The 26,486-nt window shown below is 40.1% G+C and overlaps 1 protein-coding gene and 2 long non-coding RNA genes across 4 annotated transcripts; all 3 read right to left on the minus strand.

Moving 5' to 3' along the window:
- Positions 1-2,760: 2,760 nt before the first annotated feature.
- Positions 2,761-4,365, minus strand: LOC148160041 (uncharacterized). The gene is made up of 2 exons (XR_015762778.1): positions 4,215-4,365; positions 2,761-3,358 (listed from the first exon to the last, which is right to left on the minus strand). It is a non-coding gene; the product is annotated as an uncharacterized LOC148160041 (long non-coding RNA).
- Positions 4,366-6,640: 2,275 nt separating this feature from the next.
- Positions 6,641-16,277, minus strand: LOC106909300 (rho GTPase-activating protein 39-like). The gene is made up of 3 exons (XM_088005298.1): positions 15,039-16,277; positions 8,543-8,728; positions 6,641-6,706 (listed from the first exon to the last, which is right to left on the minus strand). Exons 1-3 carry the CDS (start codon positions 16,275-16,277, stop codon positions 6,641-6,643), a joined length of 1,491 nt encoding a protein of 496 aa, XP_087861424.1.
- Positions 16,278-24,490: 8,213 nt separating this feature from the next.
- Positions 24,491-26,146, minus strand: LOC148160042 (uncharacterized). Of its 2 annotated transcripts, XR_015762738.1 has the most exons (3): positions 25,887-26,146; positions 25,428-25,540; positions 24,491-24,789 (listed from the first exon to the last, which is right to left on the minus strand). It is a non-coding gene; the product is annotated as an uncharacterized LOC148160042 (long non-coding RNA). The 2 variants fall into 2 exon arrangements; XR_015762737.1 differs by having other exon boundaries at positions 25,428-26,146.
- Positions 26,147-26,486: the final 340 nt, after the last annotated feature.

A 26,486-nucleotide genomic window follows, 5' to 3' on the forward strand; every position in this document is an offset into this window, starting at 1 on the left:
GGTACGGGGCCCTTTGATACAGGCTGTCAGGTCCCTTTACGACTGGTGTCAGAGTCTGGTCTGCATTGCCAGCAGTAAGTGGGGTTTGTTTCCCATGAGAGTTGGACTCCGCCAAGGCTGCCCTTTGTCACCGATTCTGTTCATTACTTTCATGGACAGAATTTCCAGGTGCAGCCGGGGTGTTGAGGGGATCTGTTTTGGTGGCCTTAGGATCGCATCTCTGCTTTTGCTGATGATGTGGTCCTATTGGCTTCATCAGGTTGCAATCTGCAGCTCTCGCTACAGTGGTTCGCAGCCCGAGTGTGAAGCGGCTGGGATGAGGATCAGTGCCTCCAAATCCGAGGCCATGGTCTTGAGCCGGAAAAGGGTAGAGTGCCTTCTCTGGGTTGGGGGGGGGCGCCCTGTCCCAAGTGGAGGAGTTTAAGTATCTTGTTCACGAATGAGGAAAGAAGGGAGCAGGAGATCGACAAGTGGATTGGTGCAGCATCTGCCATGAAGCAGGAGGGCTGAGTCAAAACGCGTAGCTCTCAATTTACTGGTCAATCTAGATTCCCACCCTCATCTATGGTTATGAGCGTTGGGTCATGACCAAAAGAACGAGATCACGGATACAATCGGCCCAAATGGGTTTCCTCCGCAGGGTCGCTGGGCTCTCCCTTGAGATAGGGTGAGAAGCTCGATCATCCGGGAGGAACTCAGAGTAGAGCTGCTGCTCCTTCACGTCGAGAAGACGTGAAGTTGAGGTGAGTTGAGGTGGCTTGGGGATCTGGTCAGGATGCCTCCTGGACGGCTCCCTGGTGAGATGTTCAGGGCACGTCCCACCAGGAGGAGGCCCTGGGGAAGACCCAGGACATGCTGGAGGGACTATGTTTCTCGGCTGGCCTGGGAATGCCTTGGGATTCCCCTGGAGGAGCTGGAAGAAGTGGCTGGGGAGAGGGAAGTCTGGGCTGAATGGATGGATGTTTTTTACAGTGAAATTTCGCAACCCCAGCTGCCGTCGTTTCACCGTAAAACAAAAAACATTTTTACCTGTAATTTGTTTTACGATGGAATTCTGGCAACCCCAACTGCTGGAGTTTTACTGTAAAACAAAAAACATATTTTACCCGTAATTGTATTTTACGGTGGAATTTCAGCAACCCCAGCTGCTGCCATTTCACTGTAAAACAAAAACCATTTTTACCAGTAATTTTTTAATGGTGGAATTATGACAACCCCACAATGTAAATAAAAAACATAGATTTTATGGTAAAACGCCAGCAGCTGGGGTTGGCAGAATTCCATCGTAAAAAAAATTACAGGTAAAAATGTTTTTTGTTTTACGGTGGTTGCCGGTGGTTCCTGGATTCCTGCACAGCGGTAATTAATCAGATCATCTGGAGGAGTATATGAAGACGGAGCTGCCGACACTTCAGATCCAGAGTGTTAGCCAGTATTTGGTACTCCAGCCCTCCGTGCTTCTCACTGTGATCTCCTGTTGTGGACCTCAAGTGATATCTCTTTGTGCTTCTTCCTCAGGTTATTCCTCGTGACACTGTGGACCCACTGGTTGCCAGAGTTCCACTGACACCTCCGCAGTAAACCAAACCTCTTTGGATTACTCTGTTGGCAGTCTCACTCGCTCCTTGCCTCCTGTGATCCAAAGCTTACCTGTCCGCTCTCCACCGCAGCCTTCGTCGGTGAAGCAGCAACCCTCCACCGGAACCAAACGCTGGTTAACCACAGTGATTCTTCCCCCGGACAAGACCTTCCTCCGCCCAAGTAAGACGAGTTCGTTTATTCTGACACTGCCGTTTTCCACAACCCCTGAACTCACCATCTCTCATTTTTTACATTCCAGTGCTCCGGTGATCCAGATTGCAGACTTCTCCCAGAACCCGATTGTTGATCATTATTTTGTGTTTACAATGAACTTATGTAACTGATTTCTGTTGTCTGCTTGGTGTTCTGCATGTGGTTTAAGAAATTAGACTCCATCATGACATACAGGTAAAATCAGTTTTTCTTTTTTTGTTTTACAGTAAAACACCAGCAGCCGAGGTTGCCGAAATTCAACCATAAAAAAAATTACGAGTAAAATCTGTTTTTTGTTTTACGGTGGAATTTCGGCAACACCAGTTGCTGGTGTTTTACCATAAAATCTATGTTTTATTTTTTACAGTGTATGCTTTGATTAAATTAATTTCTCTTAGGTACACCCTCAATAGCTAAAAATTTAATTTATACCAGGTGAGTCTTTCTAGTCTGAGAATGTGGATCTGGGCTGATTTTGTCCCATCAAATAATTTTCAGTTTTCTTGAAGTTTTATATCAATTTATAAGTTAATATAAAAATAATGTTTGTTTTAGCCACAGACAACATATCGTCAACTACAACTTAAGAGTAGCTCATTGATATATTAATGGAGTAGCCATGCACTGTAAAATATTAGAAGGTGGTTTAACTTGAAAATTAAAGTCCACCTGCTGCCTTGAAAATACCATTTAAGTCAACAAGAAAATTGTACTGGTTTTAACTCAGAAATAAGCAAGTTGTGTAAACATTCTTCTTTAAGATTGTTAATCTTGAATTGTAAATTTTAACTTATTTCTGAAGCTTCAACCAAATAATACTTTCACAGTATGCAAGGAAAAAACCGCCCCCACCTAGTTAAAGGACATACATGTATCTATTATTTTCACTCACAACATCAAGTTAAAATAACTATTTATTTTACTTTAGAATAATTTAAATTCTTGTTTCAAATTGCATGAACAAAATTTCTGATCTGATAATGAATTTTATTAATCATCACAATGAATTCTGCTCAAAAACATTTAATATTTGGACATTATCCTCAAGCTTTTCAAACTGTCAGCTGCATTAAAATGAACATTTTCCTTCATATCACACGAGTCAGATCAATGTAACACACTTCCATCTCATAATACAAAAAGATGCCGCTAAACACACTGGGAAATAGTTCCTATTCCTGTCTTTTTCTTCTTTCAGTTTTTTTAAGTGCTAACCTAAAAACTACTATTTTTTCAACTCTTGGAGGTTTGACAAAATTAATAAAAAATTAACGCAACTTACTTAGTTTATCTTTCACAAACTCACACATTTAGGTTCAAAATCTAAAATTTGCTACATTTATTTGACTTAAACAGTATGTAGTGGTATAGAAGTATACCTAATTCTATACAAATAGTTTCCAGGTGAGAAGTCCCGGTTCTTAAAGTGGCCTTGGTGTATTTAAGGAGCTGCTGCGTTCATTCAGGCATGTGGTCTTTGTTCTCCCACTGTGCGGTTCGCGTCCTGTGGGCTCTGGCAGCGAAAGACAACAAATCGCCGGCTGGTGCATGTTGCGCTGATATCCTGGTGGTAGGCAGTGGTGGAGAAAGTACTCAAAAAATGTACTGAAGTAAAAGTACAAATACACAGACAAAAATGTACTCAAGTAAAAGTAAAACTACCACATTAACATTTGTATTTAAGTAAAAGTAAAAAAGTACTAGCATTTAAAAATACTTAAGCATTAAAAGTAAAAGTACTTGCTGAATGCATTACCTAATCACTAATACAATATCATTAAGTGAACCGAACGTATTTAATTTTAATACATTAGAAATGTGCCAGATAAAGCATGTTTTATTATGTTTACTCTCTGTAACGTAGTTTAGACTTAGATATGTGATTCTATGCATCATAATTTCAGGGATCTGAGACATCTTGTCTCCTGTCCTAACATAGCATGAACGTCACTTTTTTGCCACTATTGGCATTTATTTTGAAAGAAATCCAACAGGAAGGGGATGGAAAGAATGTGGGTGGAGGAGGACATGCAACCAGGAGCCATGTAGTAGAGTTGTAGTCAAGACCACCTACCCAAGACCAAGTCAAGACCAGCACCCCACGCTACACGACACAAAAAAATTAAGTTTTACCTTCAAAATTGCTTCTCAAATTGATCTGAAAGATCCACATTCACATAAAGCACCTAGATATTAAATACGTAGAGCTGAAATAAATTTAATCAGTAAAGATCCGTCCAGAAGAATCGGATCGTTCCTGAATGTCATATCTTGGTCACAGCGTTGTCCCATATTTGTGACACCTCAGTCAACACCTCCACACAATAATTCAGCGCATGAGTGACAACTTTTTTTCATCGCAGATGCAACATGTCTCTCTGTACAGCTAGCTTTGCTAGCATCACATCCACAGATCTTACCTTTCTTTAAGCTTTCCTTCGAAGTGACACTAAAAGTTGGACGAAGTCCCCACCATCTGTGAAAGCGAAGCGCTGCTGATTTTACATGTCGCCATATCTTATGATTTATGCAGCGCTATTATATTACAGACGATCAGACAGACGTCTTCTCCCGCTCAGAGGAAACCACTGCGCATGTCTGGAGCTCCGCGTGCAAGTAAAGGTGGAGGCGACGGTGACAATAGACACTAAGTCACGTTATTGCTTGGATTTTACGGCGCCACCTTAAGACCCTGAACTTCACATTTTAACGGACAAAGAGCAACTTGGATGTAACGAGTAACGCGACAGTTTTGTAGAAATGTAGTGAAGTAGAAAGTACAGATACTTACTGTAAAATGTAGTGGAGTAAAAGTAGAAAGTATCTATTATTAAATCTACTTAAGTAAGTACAGATACACGAAAATTGTACTTAAGTACACTGGTGGTAGGTGTTCTCTCTCCCTGCACTTTAGCTGATCTTGGTCAGAAAATCTAAATTGAAGTGTGATCTTAGGTAAAACGCCACTGCGCTGCGCTCCTCCTCTTCCTCGTTCTGCGAGTGTGTGTGTGTGTGTGTGTGTGTGTGTGTGTGTGTATGTGCGTGTTTGTGGATTGGCAGGTAAGAAACTAACACTCATCTAAGCTCCAGTTTTATTTAAAATGATTAATTAATTTTCAAGGTCCCCCACAGTTGGACCATTGCTGCTCTGCTCTGTCTGCATTGGTCTCCTGATTTCTGCATATTCGTTTTAAAGTTGGACTGCGGCGGCGTTTTCCGCCTTCACTGAAGCGGGGGGTTGGCATTGGGGCGCCAATTTCACCTCCTGCTGTGGCGTGGCAAGAGGGCCATGCCTGGTCCTGCTGTTAACTTGTATTTTCTATGTTTTTCTATTTCTTATTTTGTATACAGCCCTTTTTGCTCTTTATTTAGTCGGGCTGATATTCTTTTTTTTTTTTTTTTTAATCAGGTTTAAGATTGTTATATTGGTTAACTGTTTTTTGTTTGCAGTTGCTGAGGTCCGGTGTCGGTGTGGTGACGGTGTCTTCCTCTTCTGTGATTCTTCAGTTTAGGTTGTCTCGCTGCGTCTGGTGTTAAAGGTTTGTTTTGGTTTGCTGTGCCTGGATTCTGTCTCCATAGCGCCCCCTCTGACCGGTAACTTCAGCTACTGCACTTTGTTTTCCTTTTGATTTTCTTTGTTTTCCATAATAAAAAAAAACTGGTTTTAAAAAGAATTTAATAAATGGTTTTTGTAAACTTTAAACTGTCTCAATCCTCGCATAATCTAACCTGTGTGCCTTAAATAAAAGGTAATATTCTCTGGGTGAAATTCCCAGGGTGGTGGTGTTGAGCAATCTATTAAAACTAAAATTCCACAAAATCTGAGTTTCATCTAGTGTCGCCACAACTAGAAAATAGCAGACACAAATAAATGTGGCTCAAATGTTTTACAGTGTGTAGCCTGATGTAAAACTATTTTGCTAGACAATGTCAAACATTGAGAAGTTTTAATTATTGGTATCAAACATGAAACCTAAAAAACCTCAGAAATAAATGGGGCCAACCACGAGAATCAACTTGTTTAAAGTTAAAACTCAGCTTCACACAAATACAAAGACGCTAGCATAAATGTTTCACAAATCTTTCTGAGAAGCATTACATTACCTAAACACATGCAAACATACCTGTATCCTGGCTCTTTTTTCTCTTCTTCCTCTTTCTTTTCCCTCTCCCTGAACAAGTCCTGTTTTATGACATTGTTTTGCAAACTTATCGGTGCTTTGGAGGTTTGGATGAACACTGCACATTGCAGCTCATAATACTGGTGAACCGTGACCTACTAGGGTGCCCCCAAGAGCAATTTATTTTTTCTTGGACAGTAGGTCCTCCGCCACCCAAACAACAACAATTAAACTTCAGTGAAAAACCAGTAAGTGATGGAGAGTTTAAAAAGTTAGTCGGACATTATGTAGTGGAAGAAATGCTCGCTTTCATTTCTTGCCATAATAAACCAAATCCCCACTACTGTAAATGCCAAGCCTCCTGACAAGATGAGTATGCAAAAAAGCATTTATGTTTAACAAAGTGAAATACTTTTTTTTGTAAAAAAAAAAAAAAAAGGGAAAAAATATAAGTTTAATGAAGTCAAGAAAGATAAAAAATTTTATATCAAGTAAGTAATTGTTTATGATACTGAGCTCAAGAAGTACTTTTATTTTTTTGATAAAAATATGTATTTATGTTTAATGCAATCAAGAGACTTATTTTCAAAACAATTTTGTTGAGTCTGTTTGTTTGAGAACCTGGTGAGCAAACCAGCTCCCCTTGGGCTCAACATCCGCTGTGTAACTGGCTCCTGGATTTCCTCACAGGCAGACCTCAGTCTGTGAGAGTTGGGAAAAATGCTTCAAGGGTCATCTCCCTCAGCACTGGCTCCCCCCAGGGCTGTGTACTGAGCCCACTGCTCTTCACCCTGATTACCCATGACTGCCATGTCAGGTTCAGTATTAAATATGTGGACGATACAACAGTGGTGTGTCTCATCAGGGACAATTGGCCTACATAGAGGAGGTGAAACATCTGGTGGATTGGTGTGATGCAAACCATCTAATCCTGAATGCCAACAAATCAAAAGAAATTGTTGTTGATTTCAGGAAAAATCAGCCAAGTCACACACCCCTCCTCATCAATGATGAGCAGGTCAGCTGCATTAAATTCCTGGAAATACAGATCACTGACACTTTGACCTTGTCCCTCCAAACATCTGGTCTGGTTAAGAGAGATCAGCAACGTCTGCACTTTTTACATCAGATGAGAAGAGCAAACCTCCCTCCTGCCATCTTCACCACTTTCTACAGTGGGATAATAGAGAACGTACTGACCAGCAGTATCTCTATCTGCTTTGGAGCATCTAACACCTCTGACTAGCAATGTATAGAGACAGTGGTGAGGACAGCTGAGAGAGTGATCAGGACTGAGCTTCCTTCCATCTTTGACACCGATGGTAGTCGCTGCCTGTCCAGGGCTCGGCTGATCACAAAAGACCCCTTCTACCCACAACATGGTTTGTTCTCTCTGCTGCCCTCTGGTAAAAGATTCAGCAGCTTCAAATGCAGAACAACCAGATTCCACAACAGCTTCATCCCTCATGTCATAGGATGCTAAACTACCACTCTTTTATTGTATATATTTATATTGATACTTTTATTATTTATTTATTTGGTAACACTTTATTTGATGGGTTGTGCATAAGACTGACATGACACTGCCATTAACATGACATAACACCTGTTATGATCAAGGAGTCTTTATGAATGTCTATGACTGTTGTCATGAATCTGTTGTCATTCGGTAAATTACACTTTTAATGCAAAATTGCTCTAAAAGTTGCCTTGAAAGTCCATTAAAAGTCCCAATAAGTGTCATTATTTACAAAATAATGCAAAGTCAGCACTTTTAATGCAACTTTTAAAGCAGCTTTGCACTAAATTCTGACACAGTTTTGTGTACATGGGTGTCATTATTCACTGAATGACTCTTCATGATAACAGTCATGTCAACAATATTTATTTTAATATTTTAAATATACAATTGAATGACAATAAAATATGTCACTGTCTATCTAAGCATGTATGTTTAATGTCATTAAGAAAGACAGTTTTTTTGTTCATTTTTAATATGTATTTTTTTTCCTAAATTAGTTTTCGGTTCAACTTTATATGTCAGGAAATACATTGTTGATTTTACCATTATGCACTTACAATAAAGTAATTATTGGCATAGCTCAATTTAATTTTTATATTGAGGTTGTGGAGGGTTGTTATCAGCAGCTGCTGAAGGTAGCTAATAAAGTAACTTGTAATCTAATTTAGTTACTTTCCAAATCAAGTAATCAGTAAAATAATTAAGTTACTTTATCAAGTAGTCCGATTAAAGTTACCTTTTCAAGGTAACTATGCCATCACTGGCACTAACTATACATACAGTGCAGATTTTACTACCAGATCAAGTGTGAGGTTTACTGTGCTTGCCCACAAATGTTTGAGTCATTTTAGTCAATTTTTAGCAATGTATAACAATTGAGAAACATAGTAGATTTGTATAACTATGTTATTTACATTTGAAACCTTTTCCAAAACTACAACAGGTTGTTTTATATGATGCCAAATACATCATGGAAAACTAAAGCCCCCTCAAATTGAAGTAGGAATAGGAATAAACTAGTAGGGATAGAAACAGCTGAGTTTCATGTCTCAGCTCTCTAAACTCCTGAGATAGGACAGAGCAGAGATGCAAACTGTATACAGACCTCCAGAGCCAGTGAAAGAGGGTCCGCTTTGGAGCGACGGTCTCCCATAAAAGTCTGTATGAGCTTAAAGATGTCCACAGCCTCCTTCTTTACTCCTCGGTCTGTAGTCACAATCATTGGCTTCTTTATGGGCTCACTGCTCCAAGCTAGCATGTTGGCAATGGAAACTTTTCTCCGAAATAAACCCTACAGTAGGAAGACAGCGAACAGACATGAATTAGTCTATTCTATTACACAGCATGTTACAGTACAAAGTCAATAATAACAATGGACTTCACTATGATTTTCTTTTACAAGAGAAAATCCTATGAAAAGATCTTGCACAATACACTGCTTAGGCTACATATAAACTAGAGTGTAAAATGTGTGTAAACAACAAAATTTCGGACAGTTTTGTGTACATGGGTGTACTCTAATGCCCGTTTTCCACTGGCTCTAATGGACCCGGTTCCACTCTACTCAGCCTGCTTTGAGAGCATTTCCACTAGAATTTGTTCCAGTATAGTATCTGCTTTTTCAGTCCCTGCTCTGGCATAGGATCTGCCAGAGTCAAGTAAGTGCTATAATGTGACCAGGGCCGTCCAGAGACCTTTATAGGGGATGGGGCTCCACTTTAAAAAGGGGCACATTGAACAAGCTCTTATAACACCGTACAACAACTTAGCAACAACCCATTTTAACCAAGAATCTAATATTTAATTGGATCATTAGGCCTGTTACAATAGCAAATTCTGCTGGACGATAAATTGTTCCAGAAGTTATGATAAACAATAATATTGTTTTGAGACCATTTTTAAGTAATATAATGGTAACGCAAGAACACATTCTCAAAGATCAGTAAACTTTAACTTGTAATGAACATTTAAAACTGGAACTGTAAACCATTTTAAATATCCAAAATAAATAAATAAAACAATAAATAACATTAATTTTGAAGTGTTTGTAAACACTTCCAAAAAAGGGCTAGTTGGAACCAAAACACTAAACTGAAGACTTATCAAGTTTTTGGTAAAAAGAGAGAGAAAAAAGAGATAAATGATAAATCAGGTCAATGGAAATTACTGAGTTTGTTTTAATTCATCATGTGATTAATTGATTTATTGATTATTGTAACAGGCCTATGGATAACACTATATCATTGTCATCATGTGGGAACAATGTATTGTGTGTTTCCCCAATAGGTATAAAGTTGCTGTTTCTGCTGCTGACAGAGCTGGAGGGCTGTGTTGATCTGTTACTGTAGGTGTTAAACAGACCATAGCAAAGGTAATTTTATTTATATAGCACATTTTCAGCAACAAGACAATACAAAGTGCTTTACAGGAATTAAAAGGAAATACAAACAAAATGACTAACCAAAGGAAAGAGCAAAAGAAGAAAAATAATCTAATAATGTTGATCCAAAGTAAAAAAAAATACTAGATACTCCTATTGAGGGTTGCTAGATAAGTACGTATCCTCTGGTCTAATTCCTTTTCTGGTTTGGAAGAATAGGAGTCTAAAAAGTAGTTGCTAAGGTTGTTTTTCTGGATTCCAAGTTCTAATTCCTGTTCTGGGTTGTTAGATAAGTATAAGTAAGTAATCTCTGGACTTTCTAAGTATGCTCTAAATTGGCAAAAGTAATGAGTTCACCACAGTTTCTAAGTGTAACAAGTTTAGAAAATGTGCCTTTATTTTTTATTTTTATAATGTTTGAAATTTCGCCAAATCCTGATTAACACTGAAGAATCCTATTTTTTTATATATATATTTTAAGAATTGTATTATTTTATTTATTTTGGTAAACACTAGTACCTGTACTGTCACTTTAAGAGAATGTCTTATGACATCAGTACTGTACTACTCTCAGTTGGGGCAAGGCTAGCTGAGAAGAGGTAGGAAATTTTCTTCGCTCTTGGTTAAGCTCATGTTTTATGAAATTTATAAAATAATTGAAAGTACATACAGCTGTGAATGTTTGTTTTAATACATATATTTCTTTTGACAAGTTCAGAACATGTCTTGTAAATATTAGAGCTGATATTGTTATTAGTTAGGCACAGGGTTTCTCCATGTGCTTATCTGCTAGGGGAATTCTGACTCCTGTGAATGGAAGAGCTGCATGTTAAAGGGCTTTTTTATTTCTATTTGTGCAGGGCTCTGCCAGCAACCTGCATTAAAGATCAACCAGTGGTCTGACTCCCTTCTTCAACTGAACACAACGCAGAACACATCAAGGTTAACCGACTGTATAAGACTAGGTTATTAGTAACCTAGAACACTACTAGTATACACTGGTTACATAAGTAATAATAAAAACTAAGTGTTCCTGTTCTGGAAGATTTTTTTCTGGATTCTAAGTTTGTTCTAATTCCTTTTCTGGGTTGCAATAATAGCAAACCCTCCTGGTAGTACCGTTAAGGTGAAGCAGAGCGAACAATGACCAGGTGGTACCAGGGCATTGAGGTGCGCTGCAGTGACAGTCGCGGTACTGTTTCTCTATAACAGGATATCTGATTCTGACCACAGTGGTGGGACCGACCCAGGCTGCCTGATAACATTAAAGTGAGAAGTTTTCTCTGCAGCCAAAACATTTCTGTGTTTTCCCACTATTGCAAGGACAATTACGAAAAATAAATAGAAACGGTTTTTCTAACGTCAACATCAAACCAGTGTACGTTGTACAGTCCCCCCCACTCCCTCTCCTCCTTATCCAATGTCTTAACAACATAGTGGCAGAGGCACTGAGAATCAATTAGACCAAGGGCAGCCAGACTAATTTATTTAGAAAAATTGTAATAATTAGCTATTATTACTATTGTCAAGGGGCACAAGCGGGCCTCCTGACGCATAGATTAAAAAAAGAACTTGGAAAAAAAAAGAAACTCAAACAAGAGCACTTGGAGCATCAGAGATAAAAGGGGCAGGGACTTTCCTCTCTCTGCCACCCCTATGCACGTGGATGTAGTGACTCATAAGAAGAGGTTTTGTGTAACATTCAAAGATTTTTATAAAAAAAAGAGAATTATTTCCACTATTTTTGACTTCAGTCTGCTCCTCTTCTGGCTCACTACCTCTCCAGCTTTAGAGAAGACCCACTTGCTGGCATATGCAATCCTTTAACTTCTACCACTTTAAATGGCTCAGCATCCAGAACCACCATGTTCTACTAGTGCCTCATCCAATTCAGCTTGCTAACCTTAAAGATATACTTAAGAAAAATATTAAAACTCCTTATTTATGTCTTGATTTCTATGTATATTTACATGATTATACTTTAAAACCATTGGATTTACCTTGCCGGGTTCAATCAGCTTCAATCCCACTTAATATCCTTACCAACATGCTCTATTTAGCATGGTTTAATAAAAAAAATGTGTCATTAAACTAAAATATTTTAAAGTGTAGGGACAAAATAACCCACAAAAACAATCTATTTTGTCCTGATTCACATGGATGACACCAAACAATGACTTCCTTGTTTACAGTATACAGTATAGTAACATTAAAGACGGCAAACTGTCATGAGGTGGGGTGGATGGTGGTGAGGAGATGACGCAGGACCCAGGTTATGGTGATGATGACGAGTTTAATGAAGGCTCAAAACAGTCCAACAGGCAGCACGGCAGAGAGATAGGCACACAGCCAAATACCGGTAGCAACTGATACAAGACTGAACTAGGAGCTAAGCTAAGCTAACCGGGACTTCACAGTTCAACCGGAGAGCTCACACGACTACTGACATAAGACAATCGACATTCGTAAGACAAGGACCCGACGAGGAACACAGACAACAGGTGGGTTTAAATACGCACGGGGTAATTAAGGGAATGAGACACACCTGGGAAACAATCAACGGGGAAGACGCAGAGGACTACACAGAAAAATTCAAAAATAAACACACAGAAACACGGATCGTGACTAAAGCCATTTAAAAGTATGGCTACAAGCTGCCTGCCATATAAACTTAAAACATGAGGAAATGTAGCAGCGTAATGAAACTTGCTACATAATAAATTGACTAAAGCTTACCATAATATTTGGCAAAATAAAAAAAATGAAACAAAACTTCCACAGGTAGGATGTATTGATAAGAAATCTGCTGAGTAAGCAGTATGGGATGTAGCATCGATGTGCGCGTGTACAGTACCACAAGGCAGGACGGATTGATGGGAAGCACAGATAGTTAGAACACCAAATCTGTGGAAACCTGATTACTTTGGAGTACAGCGAAGTAATCACTTTGGAAATTAAAGGTGCAATGCTACTTGACACAGTAATGGCTATTGCAATGCAGCCAATCCAGAAGTGACAGTCATTTTTATTAGCACTGACTGGCTGAAACCCATGAAGAAGTGCCTGAAGCAGTGCAGTTGATGGATAAGGCACTTGAATAGGGGGAAGAGGCACCTTAAGAGGAGATATAACTCCTTTGCTCTGGAGTCATATCTGGAGTCATTGATGAAAAGCATTTGCTCAGTTGAGCTATTTGTGGGCAACAGTGATCCTGGTCCCTAACCATTGAAAATACCAGAGATCCCATGTATTTATGCACCAAGAGCAGGGGGAGCCATTAAATAAGTAAGACCCTATAGGTCTTCATTTACTTTTGTATAAGTCAGTCAAATAGTTTTTCAGTAGAGGCCATTACATCTCATAGGCATGTGGTGTAGCTCACTTACATGCAAACATGCATCACTATCTGACTTCCATTTTGGGCCCATGTACTTATCAGACACCTTACCATCCTTATAGCACAATGATATTTTTCATTCCGGTACAAGAACAATAAAATTTTAATTGGTTGCTCTCTATCCACATAAAATTTGTGCTGTAAACTGGTTTAGTTTGTATTTCATAGACATATTGCCATGTATCATCATTGATATGATTGTTTTCTGATAACCTGTCCACGACACATGCAGATATCTGAACTCTAAAGAAAGAACATGCAGTGGGCCAAGAAGACTGACAAGCAAAATGTTAGAATTATTACCAGAACACAAATTCAGGAGTTTGGTTTCTTTTATGAAGTACCTGTGTATGTTTGTTGAAATGCTTGGATGCCCAGTTTTCAATGTCAGTCTCAGAGGAGGGCTTTCTCAAGCTAAATTCTGTGAATATGCCACAGCTTGCACTTGGCATCATATTCCTGGCATTTCGACTGGCTTCAAACTGGGCACAGGCTCCAAGATCCTCTGACTGTTGGGAACAAAAGACAAAGACATAAAGCATCGACCCTTAATACAGAGCTGCTGCAGCAAAATAAGGTTTGATTAGACAAAGACAACTTTAATGTAAATACACATATTCTAATGCAAAACAGAAGACAGGAGTCTTAATAATGTTCGACAAAAAGTGATAGGAAATTAAAGGAGCAGATACAATAACTACAATATCCCTACAGCACTATAAACGGTAAACAATCAACAATTCTGGGCAGATATGATCACTTTAATCTGGACCACAGAACAGAAACAATGAAAATATGTATTACTTTACCACTTCTAATCTTTTAAAAAAAGGCCATGTTGGCAGCATTTGTTTCTCTCTGTGGAGGTAAGGAAGCAATGAAATTGTAAGTCAGCTCTTTTTTAACTAAATATTTCCACAAAAGTTGACTCGTTTTATCAAAACTCTGTAAAATAGTGTTATTTACTGTGAGACCAGTGAGAAATGTTTGACATTATGAATCTTTAACTCCAGGATCCATCAAAAGAGTCCTAACTCCCTTCCAGGACTGTTTTCTGGGTAGATTTCCACCCACTTTTTCTGATCTGGCCCTGGTTTCTGTGACCAAACACAGGGGGGACAGAAACTTCCCCAAAATCTATCCCCTTAGTGGAAAGGTTTCTGAAGTGGAAACAGACAATACCCTCAACCTGACTTCAAAGCATACACAAAACAGAAAATAACAGCGAATAAAGACAAATATGAGATGTGATGAAGGCATCCAGTTTCTGCACCAACTGTGAGCATTGGTGGTGATCTTTGCTCTCTAAAATTTGAGAAGTGTATAAAACTTGTGTCATTAAAAGCAATAACTGATAACTTATCATCCTCATCATAAATAAGTATCAAGTCAAAAAGCTTTAACTGAAATGAAATTATTGCTAGTATTTTTTATAACTTTCAACAGAGACCAGTTCGTGAAAGAGACCAAAAGTTTTCTTCTACTAATATGATAACACTGATGGCTTGAAGCTCATGAAGCTCAACTTGCTTTCAAAATGGAAAAACACTCTAAAATACTTCCTCTAAACTAATATTAACCTACTTCTTCCTGCTTCAAAGTTGTAGTTGACCAAGAGTCTTTAGGTATAATTTACTACTTGTTTGTTTCCACTGCAAGTCTTTTAAAATCAACAATGTTCCACCAAATAAAAAACACGAAGGTTAATCAGAATGTTACACGTGTCCTAAAGTTTTTGAGCTAATGCAAAAATAAAATTCAAACAAACAAAAAAAAATCAACAGTAGTATTTCTCCATTCTCCTAACAATGAAAGAAGCTGTACCTGGGAAGGGTGGAGGTATGGCTCAGGGGAAGCCAGGTTAGTCTGGACAGAGAGGCTTTTCTCCAGTAGTGCCTGAGAGAACCCCAAACGGTCAAAGGTAGTGCGTTTCCAGTGGTGGCCATCGCCCTGGGCTAGTGCCTCATCCTCACTGAATGCCCTTACCACAGGCCCTGGTAGTGGCAGAGGTACTGCTCCATCACTTTCATATCCGTCTTTGGAGCCACTGCAATGGGTTACTCCTCCTCCCTGACCAGAGTCCCAACTGCTCCTCTGTTTCATGACCTGCTGGGCTTCCCATGCCAGCCTGGCCTGGGCCAGCATGACCTCTGATCCTGTGCCTGGAAGCTCCTCTTTCCCGCAGCGTCCCAGCTCCTGGGGGAGGGATGGCTTGCGGCTCTTGCGTTTACGATTGGCACTTGGGGAGAAACCACCAGGCCCAGCTGTAGAGGAGGAGGAGGACAGTGAGTGAGTCTGACTAGATGTCCAGGAAATGGAGTCTTCAAAGATAAACCTTTGAGATCCTTCTCCTCCCTCTCCACGATAGTCCAAAAGTTGGCGGGGATCTCTAATCAGAGACTGGCTATGCTGCAGAGTATAGGACCCTCCAAATGATCCACCAAAGCCTCCATTAGTACCGTAACGCTGTAGACGGTCAGCAGTCTTGAAGCGTGGACTGGAAGATGACTGTTCCACGTACACCAGCTGTTTGACATATTCCTTTCCTACAGGACTGTACTCCAGGCTCTGAGCTTTTTCTGGACATTTTTGCCTCGTCAGAACCAGTTGACCATAGGACGACTGGCTCTGCTTGGGGGAGTGGTAGAAGGGAGCTGGAGACTTCCGGGATGGTGATTTGTTTGTACCATAACGGGAAGATGAGTCTGAAAGGTTCATGTCAATAGGTGGCTCTTCATAGATGGGTGGTGGCTTAAAATCAGATGGAGGTTCCTCATACAGGGGGGGCTCAAAGGCGTAGCGGGGTGATGGAGGCTGGGACTCAGTGGAGGGGCGGCGGTGGGTTCCACTGCTGCCTAGCTCGGCCCGCTTCAGATATGGAGACTGACGACGGTCAGAGTAGAGAACAGGTGAGCCATTTGGTTCTGAGGGGGGGTTTCCTCCAGATGAATGGCGATTTCGCAAGGTGTTGCCTCCTCCGGGGGTTGGGGATTCACAGAGTGAGTAGCCATTTCCTTGATGAGTCAAAAAGCTGGGCTCCCTGTCTGTCACCTTGATGAGCATCCGCTCCTTTGTACCAGTATTCCAGCGGAAAGAAGAAGTCCTGAATAGATATGGAAAAAAGCTGTTATACATTACAATTCAGTTCAAGAAAGTCCTAATGTCAGTACTTATAAAGCCTTTTACAATAATCAGTCTAAGTAAAAGGATGATGAGTAATATTAACCCTTGTGCGTGCGAGGACTGAGGCAAATGATACAAGTGATATGGGTGTGGGGTCAGTTGGACCCCATTTGCAAATACAAGGGGTAAGCAAACCAAGGGCAAAAACATATTCTGTAAAAGTGCAAGAACACAGAAGTTAGAATCAAAATTTTAAGCGCTGCATAAATTTATAGCGGCAGATAATGTGACTGTATTTCCAGTGTGATTTACCAAGATCCTTTTCAAAAAAAGTCCTCCCCTCTTAAAAGGAAAGGAGTTCTAATGTGTTCTCAATTTCTACAGTGTAGACCTTCAATGTAGCTTCTAAGTAGACTTGCCAACAATTCTGCCTCTTCTAAGTCCTTGAGGAAAAGTGGTTAAAACGTTAAGTCCAAGTTAAGTCCATTCTTTATCAGCCCATTTGCACTGCAAGGCCGGGGCAGGATTTTCTGCATTAGCGCTTTGAACCTGGTCCCACCCTGTCCTCTGGAATCCCAAGGGCTGTGCTTTATACTCTGGCTACAAAAGTGTGGATGAATGCGACACCTGACAACAGGCATGTGGAAACTGGGCCAAAATTAACCAGAGTGGTGGGGACCCAAGATCCTCTTGTTATTTTTGTAAGGCTGCAAAATACTTGCAATATTCATATTGCTAAGGAATGTTTGGAGTCTATTCACTGCTTCAGGAATTGGACGACTTGATAGAATTATGAATTATGGTCTGGGACATCAATTTCTGACCTTAAGGTTAAGTTAATTTGGGTTACACAACAGAACAATGATACAAAGCACACCAGGGAGTTGTCTTGCTGGTTGCAATAGGATGGAAGCTGGCTGTGCCGATGCTCCAACTGACACTGTGACATTAAAAGATCAGTAAAACCCCTTTTTCTGCAGCAGTGACACAACAAACCTGTCACTTGATACATACTTAGGGATGTGCTAAAGCTTTGAAATGTTATCTTGCCCACTGTAGAGATTTTAAGGTCCAGCCATGAGAAGAACAAAGTGGGCTGACCTACAAACAGCGAATCCCTGCCATCTTGGTAGTCCTCACTCCAAACATTGTAATGTCACTGTAATGGCTGGTTAACTAAACATGAAGAATCAATTGTCCAAAAGGTTTTTGAATTATAATTCAGCCAATACATTGTTTCATTTCCCCTTCTATTTTGTGATCAGGTTGTCTGAACACATTCAAGTTGTTCTTAAGTGAATCTTAAGGTTCATAAAACATCTATATTCACAATTTGTCATGATCCGTGTTTCTGTGTTTAGTTTTGAGTTTTTCTGTGTGATTCTGTTTCCCTGTGAGTCTCTGTCCTGTCCTCCCCATTGATTGTCTCCCAGGTGTGTCTCATTCCCTTGATTACCCCGTGTGTATTTAGTCTCACCTGTTGTCTGTGTTCTTCGTCGGGTCCTTGTCTTACGTTTGTCTTAGTTTGTCTAATGTCTGTTCGTCTGCCGGCACAGTTGAACTGCGAAGTCCTGTGTCGGCAGTAGCTCATCGCGTCAGTACCTTATTATCAGTTGCTACTGGTATTTAGCTGAGTGCTAACTTCTCTGCCGTGCCGCCTGTTTGCGGACTATAGAGCATCTTCGTCATTAAACTCATCTTCATTTTCACCATAACCTGGGTCTGTCTGCGTCCTCATCCGCACCTCATCCACACCAATCGTGACACAATTGTGATATCTCTGCATCATTCAATTGGTTATTGGCTTTCAGTAATGCCGGTAGCTATATAGCTGTATGCACTGTGTGCACCTAGAGATTTTCCTTTAAGTAAAAAAAATAAATTGGATTTTTTATTATCTGACCTCTCTATTATAAACCAAATTGGGCAGAAAGAAAATTATTTTGTGTCAAAAAATCTTGTACGCAGCCCACATCTGTGTGCATCTGTGGGGGTGGACACATGTAGGTCCTAAACCTAAATCTTATTAGCTCTGAAGAGCTAACTTCCCGTAACTTAAATGTGACTATGCAGTGAAGCTAGCGAAAAGTGAATAAGCAGTTTTAAGAGGGGCCAAGCTCAGGGATCACAAAAACCCCTGAACTTTTTATTGTGTGTGTGGTTCTATTGGGGTTGCCGGTTTAACAACTTTTTTTTCGTGAACTGAAGAGCTAACTGGTCATCCGGTTGACTGACCATGACATCTACCACGCTCTTCTTGAGTGTCGTGCTAAAACTGCGGGAAGGTTAAGAAGTTAAATCTAGTCTAAACTTTGCCAAGTATAAGTTTAACAAACATTGTTGCTGCACCTTCCCCTCCTCTGGAAGTCTCAGACACACCACCTGAACCTGGGAATCTCTATCCCCCATATCCCATGGATAAATACCAGTAGGGTGTGCTTTCCTGTTTTCATTATTTAGTATAATTGGTTAAAAAAAAAAGAAAAAGAATGAAAAAAAGCCTGTTGAATCCTCACATTATGTGCATGTGGCTTGTATTTGTGTGGTTTAGGTTTGTGATGGTTTTGTGCAGCACACACTTTTGGGAACTGGAGTTTTGGCCTTGTGAGGGTTATTTTCTGTTTGCTGTTTTCTCTTAGTCATCCACCAGATGGAGCCAGGAGGCTCCTATCACCTGGAGGGCGGTCCAGGTGTCTGGACTCCATGCACCTGCAAGCAATTCTGCCTCATCAGCTTGGAGTACAGGATACAGGAGAAGTGGGTCGCCAGCACTTCAGCGCCTGAGTGACTGTTGTGGTACTCTCAGCTCCCCTGAGCTTCACCGCTGAGTTTTTTTCTATATGAACTTACCTTTGGCCTCCTCACAGGTTTCCCTCGTGGCGCCTTGGAAGATACCTATTGTGTTGCCCGAGTCCTTCACCAAAGAACTCTCCAAGAAGATTCTCCAGTGTTCTCAGTCCATGACTGGGGAAGATCTGCTCCTCTTTCCATGGTCTGTTCTGTTACCTGTCCACCCTCCTACGCTACACCTTCCCACAGCCTCCAGTAATCTCTTCCACTTCTCTTTTCATCTGTAACCAAACCAGACCACTACTTCCCCCACAAGCAATCCAAACTCCAGTGACCTAACCTCTACCCCTGGTGGATTAACCACAACCTCAAGCTTCATCCAGTTTTCATCTGTCTTGTTACAGCCATTTTACAAAAACACTGTTCTGATCATCAGTGTTCTGCCTCTGGAATACTGACAATCCCGATCAACTGGTTCCAGGACAAGAATCACACCCTTCATTTAATCATTCGTACGTATAGTACAGTGCTGTACATACACTGTACACTGTACGTACAGCACTGTACGTAAAGTGCTGTACTGTAAATCCAACAGGCCCTGTGACCCTGTTGGATTTCATTATATATTTTTTTCTCTTTTGTAGCTTGTTAGCTTATCCATTCCTTACCATTCTACAGTTTTAATTTTACTAGGCCATCTAACAATTTGTTGACTTAAAGTGCATATTTAAGGCTCTTTTAAATACAGTCAGCAGTCTTGAAGCTGCTGACTGCAGCCCAACAGCTGTGGTTTGATTGCTGAGGCCACAGAGTTTGTTTTTTTTTTTTAACTTTTTTAACCTGTTTATTTGCAGCTATTTGGGCTGTACTTGGTCTGGATATAGTGAGGCAGAAAAACAACTGAAAAAAAATAAAACTTATTTTAGAATTGGGTCAGATTCATCCAGCTGGGAAGGCAAGATTTCACCACCAACAGTACGTCAACTAACACAGCAATCTACAGTGCGCACTTCTGTGAGGAAGCTTGCAACGAAAGCAACCCGAATGAATACTAGACGGGATCCAGAAGAAATGACAAATAGAGGTTAAATCCACTGCAGTAACACCAGAACAACAACACTGATGGGGAGCAGAGACAAAACTAAGCCAGAGTCCCAGCTTTGACCTGGAAGAGCGTCGCTGGAGAGTAAGACTTAATACATGTTTAAGATCGAACATTGAAGACTCATAAGTCTTCAATCTTCGACCTTAAACATGTAGCCGATTTCATGCTCAAGATTGGTCACCTTCTCCAGGTCTTATTCCATGTTTTTAGCTGCGCAGTCCGAAAAGTTCTCCATCTACGTCATTAACGGTTGTAGCTAGGGGGCGCTATTTTTAAGGTGGAGCCGAAGCCAAATTCAACTTTTATTTTGAAATATGGGCCTTTTGTCACCAAAAAAAGTGAATTTCAGACATGTTACGATATAAAGGCTTCAACATTTGCTTAAAGTGGAAGATGCACTTTTAGGATTTTAAAGGACAGCTGAAGTGTTTTGTTTCAGAATTCTCACATTTTGGAGAGAAGTTGTTTGAGTTTAATCTGTAAATGTGTACAGCATTTGCTGTTTGAGAACACCAGTGAACAAATTCACTCCTTCATTTATTGCTTTATTATAATATTCATTCATATAACAATAACTGACAGGATAGTGAGGGGTTAGCTATTAATTCCTGATAATCAGGTAGTGCCCCAACTTGGTAATTTTGATCAAAAATGTACAATCTACTTTTCCCTAATTATGACAACTACTATATCATATTCTAATTCTTTAATTTTTTCTGCTCTTAATTAGAAAGAACCATTTGTGTTAAAAAAGACTGCTGCAGGATCTAAAAATATATTAAAAGTTTTCTTAGACTTTAAAACTCTAAAAGATACTATCATCTAGACAAAATTTAGTATCGGAATGGATCAAAACTAAAAGTCAAAATCTGAGTATCAATCTGTTTGGCGTGCTGGGGCCAGAAGAGAGACCAAGATTCCTCCATTGTGATGTAAAACACTCACAGGACTTTGGCACCAAAACAAGGAGGTCCAGTTTGTCTTGTGTCTCTGTGTTTAGGGAGAGAGCAGAGTTTTTTTCAAAAATGTTCACTGGCTTGTATTCAGCCTACAGATTGTATCTAATCCCAGCTTTCAAGCTGAGCAGAGGAGGCTACCTGTCCTGAGCATGCAAGGGGCAGCTTCAGCCTCAGCAGAGCCCTGTTACAAACAAGAGAGACACAAACAATAAAAAATATCATTATCGTATAATATTCTCAAATAATGCATAACAGTCATCAAATTTACTAAGACCAAGACCTCGTCAAAAGAATAGATCCAAGAAGCAAAACAGTAAGCTCCACTTCTCCAACACCCCTACAGGGCAGGAGGGTCACTCAGGATGGGGAACAGCAGATGAACAGGGTGAAAAAGAGAAGTGTGAAATTGATTGCTGCTTTATCCATCCTGCAATTCTAAATACTCTCACAGGCAAATCCTCTTGTCTAGGCCTCAATAGTGACACTGTGTGAGGGTCTGTGTATTAGCTCATGTTATTATGCCCACATTAGAGTGAAAGAGAAAAAAACTAGGGCAGGATTAGGTTTCACTGAGCTCTGCTATCAACTTTAGTTTTTTTCTTTTTATTCCTTGTTTTTCTCCTCTAACCATGTCCATTTTATTTCAACATTTTACCACAAAAATAAACTGCAGAAATGAGCCTTTCAGGGTGGCAGCACATTGGAGTAGCTCTGTACTTTCATTGAAAATGTCTCTTTATCAAACTTTCATTCTTGCCTTTTTGGAGGAAAATGGCTTATTTGACAACCACTCCTTGTTTCATATTTTCATATTTTTGTTATTTTGTTATGAAGCGTAATCATAGCAACAGCGTGGTTTACAACAGGGAGTAGGTGATAAACATAGGAAAGGCTGAAATTATACCACAGCTGAAGCCAGAAATTCCAGAGGAGTTGAAAAGGAGGCATCATGGATGCAGAGCAGGAGCAAAGAGGAGAGAGAGAAGGAGGAAATTCAAACCATCTCTACCATCCATCGCAATGGGCAACGAGAGATTGTTAGCTAACTAGATGGATGAACTTCAAGCCCTGACAAGGACTCAGCAAAAGAAAGGGAGGCGGATTAGCAGTGCTTTGAACAACAGATGGTGTCTTTCAGGACATTTTAAATTAAATTCAAATTCAAAAATACTTTATTAATCCTAAAGGGAAATTAAATGTTTTTGTAGCTCATTAATTCAGATTCTTCAAAGAGTTATTGAAGATGGTGACGGCTGTTGGTTAACTTAACACTTTATGTTACTGCGAAGTGTCGTGTCTCCAGTCCAGACATTGAACTCTTGAGAGCAAGCTTCCATCCACATGATTTGACAAGAGAGTTCACCAGTGTTATTTTACCAGTTATTTACAATCCACCCTCAGCTGTTGCCAATAATGCATGTGATGTCATCAGTTCGGTTGTTGCTAGAATACAGACATTTGTGGCATTATCTGGTGGTTTTAATCATGCCTCTCTCTTCAACACTGCCAACGTTTCACCAGTTTATTAGCTGCTCCACTTGAGAAAACAAAGACTTTGGATTTATTTTACGCTAATGTCAAAGATGCATACGTCTCAAAACCAAGACCTCGTCTGGGGAAATTGAATCATAATCTTGTTTTTCTCCACTCCAAATACAAACCCCTTGTGAAGAGGTTGCCTGTCAGGAAGATGACTGTTAGGAAGCGGTCACAGGAAGCAGAGGTTGAAAATCTCAAGGGTTGTTTTGAAGTAAATGATTAAACTATTCTCTGTCAGCCACACGGAGATTCAAAGATTCAAAGATTTTTATTGTCATACCATTTCACAATTGCTTGTTTGTGGTACGAAATTGGAACTCGGGTCCCAGATCAACACGTCAGTCACTGCCCTCCCTATGCATTGCTATGGCAGGCCCCAATAATGGAGTACTCTATACTATATATGTGTGTAACTTAATTAATTAAATATTTTAAAAAGTAAGATGTAGCTGAATTTGGTGCAGCTTGAGTTCATCAGTCTGACGGCTGAAGGGAAGAAACTATTTCTCAGCCTGGTGGCCTTGCTCCGGATGCTCCTCAGCCTCCTCCTGAGGGGAGCGGCTGGAACAGTCTGAGTGCAAGATGGCTGGAGTTCTTCATGATGAGGACCACCCTCCTCCTGCATCGTACTGTGTAGAGGTCTGAGGTGGAGGAAAGGCTGCTCCCCACAGTCCTCTGTGCAGCCTTAACCACCCTATACAGAGCCGTCCTCTCAGCAGCAGTGCATCTGCTGCGCCACACGTTGATGCAGGTGCAGAGCATCCTGTGACCAGGTGAGGTCACTGAATATATATGTATATGTATATATATATATATATATATATATATATATATATATATGTATGTATATATATAATAAGTTATGGTGTTGGTAGGGATCGTTCTCAATGCTGCATTCACATTCACAACATCTGCGCAGAATATGGACTGGAAGCCCCGAGGTCAAAGTGGGGAACACTCCCAAAGGTGGTGGAGAATGACCGAGCTAAGATCCTGTGGGACTTCCAGATCCAGACAGACAAGATGGTAATGGAGAACCAACCGGACATTGTGGTGGTGGATAAAGAACAGAGGAAAGCCGTTGTGGTGGATGTAGCAATACCAAGTGACCACAACATCAGGAAAAAGGAGAAACTGGAGAAATACCAGGGCCTCAGAGAGGAACTGGAAAAGACCTGGAAGGTGAAGACCACAGTGGTGCCTGTGGTCATCGGGGCCCTCGGGGCAGTCACCCCCAAACTGGAGCAGTGGCTAAAACAGATCCCAGGAACAACATCAGACATCCCAGATAGCACAGAATCATTGAAACAACATTGAATCAACGTCATCCAGAAACATTGAATCAACGTTGAAAGTGGTCGGTGACTTGTATGTTGAGTCAACGTTAGGGTTTCAACCATAACTGACATTATATCAATGTTGATTCAACCATCATCTGTATGTATGTCTGTATGCATATTTGTGTTGATTCTACATTGAATCAATGGTGATTCAACCTTCATCAGAACGTGGATCTGCATGCAGATTTGTGTTGATTCTACATTGAATCAATGTTGATTCAACACTAATTTGACTGTGGATGTACATGCATATTTGGGTTGTTTTTATATTGAATGAAAGCTAAGGATTTATGTACATTTTAGGTCTGATAGGTCTACATCATAACATGCCACTAAAAGTTTCTTCACTGGTGTTAAACACTATATTATTGGCAGATGATGGGTAAACTGTATACAAAAGTTTAAAAATGACAACATGGGTTTGATTTAACATTTTATTTAAGAAAAGAGGGACAGATCTTTAAACATATTTGATTCCTTTTTGACTGTCAAAGCAACAGTCTGTTGTCCACAGAAGAACAGAGTCCATGAAGTTAAGCTTTGTACTGTATGAAGTAGGGAAACAGTACAAGTTGTGGTAACCCCAGTTTGACTCTGGTTGGCGTCACTTTGATTCCTTGCGATGTCTTCCTCTCATTCTGGCGCATAATGAAGCCACTTCTTGACAGTTTTGCTGCAGTCCTCAAGAGTCAGCTTTCGGTCAAACTGCAGAGCAACGGCTGCAAAAAATAAAAGTGAGGAAGGTGCCAGTTAGAAATATGATAAACATTTGAAAAGTTCTGAAACACAATGAAAGATTAAACAGTGTACTGGTTACAGGTCTGAGAACAAATACAAACCATATAGTTCCCCATGTACACTCACTGTTAAATTAATATCTTAATCTCTCATTAATATTTATCTTAATGTTTACATATACAACTGCATTTACCCATCAAGCTGCAGTATAGTGTAGGATTTATGATATTGATATTAAATCAATATTTAAAATAAAGGGCTGTTTATCAGAAAACCTAACAATAAAACTCAGGAGGATCAGGTTTATTTAACACACCAGAGACAAATAAATCGAACAAAAGGTGATTTATAGTGTAGTTGGAAAAATTATAATTTATACAGAATAAACTGCCATCAAATAGCTGGTTCAATCTTCCATCAACTACAAATATTTCCAAATAAGTTGATTAAATTCCTTAAAAAGTCTCTATATGCTAATAAAGATCCCACACAAGTAACAATAGTCCAGTTCAGTTTAACCAGTTACCAATCCAAGGATCAACAGACTGAATCAGTCATTAGCAGGTTTAGTTCAGTGTTTCACCTGCCTTACATGTTAAGTGTTTCCCTTCTGCCTCACCTGGATTGAATCTGTGGATGATTAACAACCTTCTGCACTTCTTGATGGCTGCAGACGGTCATGTAATCATCCAACTCAGCTGTTCTGGTACAGAGGTTCATTTAAGCACGACCCTAAGCACATCATAATAAAAAGTTAAAAACAAGTGATTACTATCACAACAATTTAAAGCCCACCTGGAGCAGCCAGCCTTACACTTCCTTGTCCACCACATGCTCTCCCAGACCAAACAATAGGTCCCGCCCTATTTTAAAAACTCAAATCCCACAAAATCTCACAGGATTTCATACTTAGGCCTGGAGTGGTGGGTAGGATGAAAATAATACAAAAGGAGACATGACCTCAATTATTAAAAATATCCGTTTTGCCCCAAAATAACCAGGATTACTATGGGCACAAAAGAATGCCCTTATTTTTCAATAAACACATTTAAGATCAAAGTAATATTGAAAAACTTACCATAAAAGTGCTCAGCGGAGAATTCAATTCAGAAGCTGGTTGCAAACAAGCCAGCAGCAAAGTGGCTGTTTGGTTGGGACAAACCACAAGTGTAAAAACTGGGGAGGTGGACTGTACAACTCCTAGTACAGACTTGTAGATGTTTTTGTGTCAACACATTATGCACAGTCAGTAATAATATTTACAGACAAGTAAGAAAATGTACAGAAAGGAATCACAACCCACTGTTCTCAACATGTAGTGCTTAATTTGAAACATGATTAACCCCCACCTAGTAATAAAATGTTCTGACCCAGAGCTCAAGGAGGGGGAGGGAAGAAGGGATGAGAGGGGGTAAAGAGGAGAAGGTTGGGAGGAGCGGCTGGGTGGGGGAGGTTTGGGAGGGAGTAGGGGGAGATGAGGAGGTGATGAGGGCTGCAACAAACTGCCCAGATTGCACACAACGGTAAATCAACATTGAATTATAGTCAGAAGGGTTGATTTTTGGTTGAGGTCAACAACTGACGGTTGATCAACCATCAAACAACCATCCACCTCCAGCCAAGTAACCAATGTTGAAACTGTGTCATTGAATCAATGTTGTTTTGTGGTTGAAATCTC

Source organism: Poecilia mexicana, unplaced genomic scaffold, assembly GCF_051168715.1.
Source record: "Poecilia mexicana isolate PSO_F unplaced genomic scaffold, ASM5116871v1 scaffold_4, whole genome shotgun sequence".
Taxonomy (NCBI): Eukaryota; Metazoa; Chordata; class Actinopteri; order Cyprinodontiformes; family Poeciliidae; genus Poecilia; species Poecilia mexicana.

Coding starts and splice junctions, on each gene's coding strand:
- LOC106909300 (XM_088005298.1), bottom strand. CDS start 16,277: ATGCTCATCAAGGTGACAGACAGGGAGCCCAGCTTTTTGACTCATCAA. Junction 8,729..15,038: donor CATACCTCCACCCTTCCCAG/GTACAGCTTCTT, acceptor TTCCTACTGTAG/GGTTTATTTCGGAGAAAAGT. Junction 6,707..8,542: donor CTCTTTCACTGGCTCTGGAG/GTCTGTATACAG, acceptor ATGGGTAATCAG/GGTGAAGAGCAGTGGGCTCA.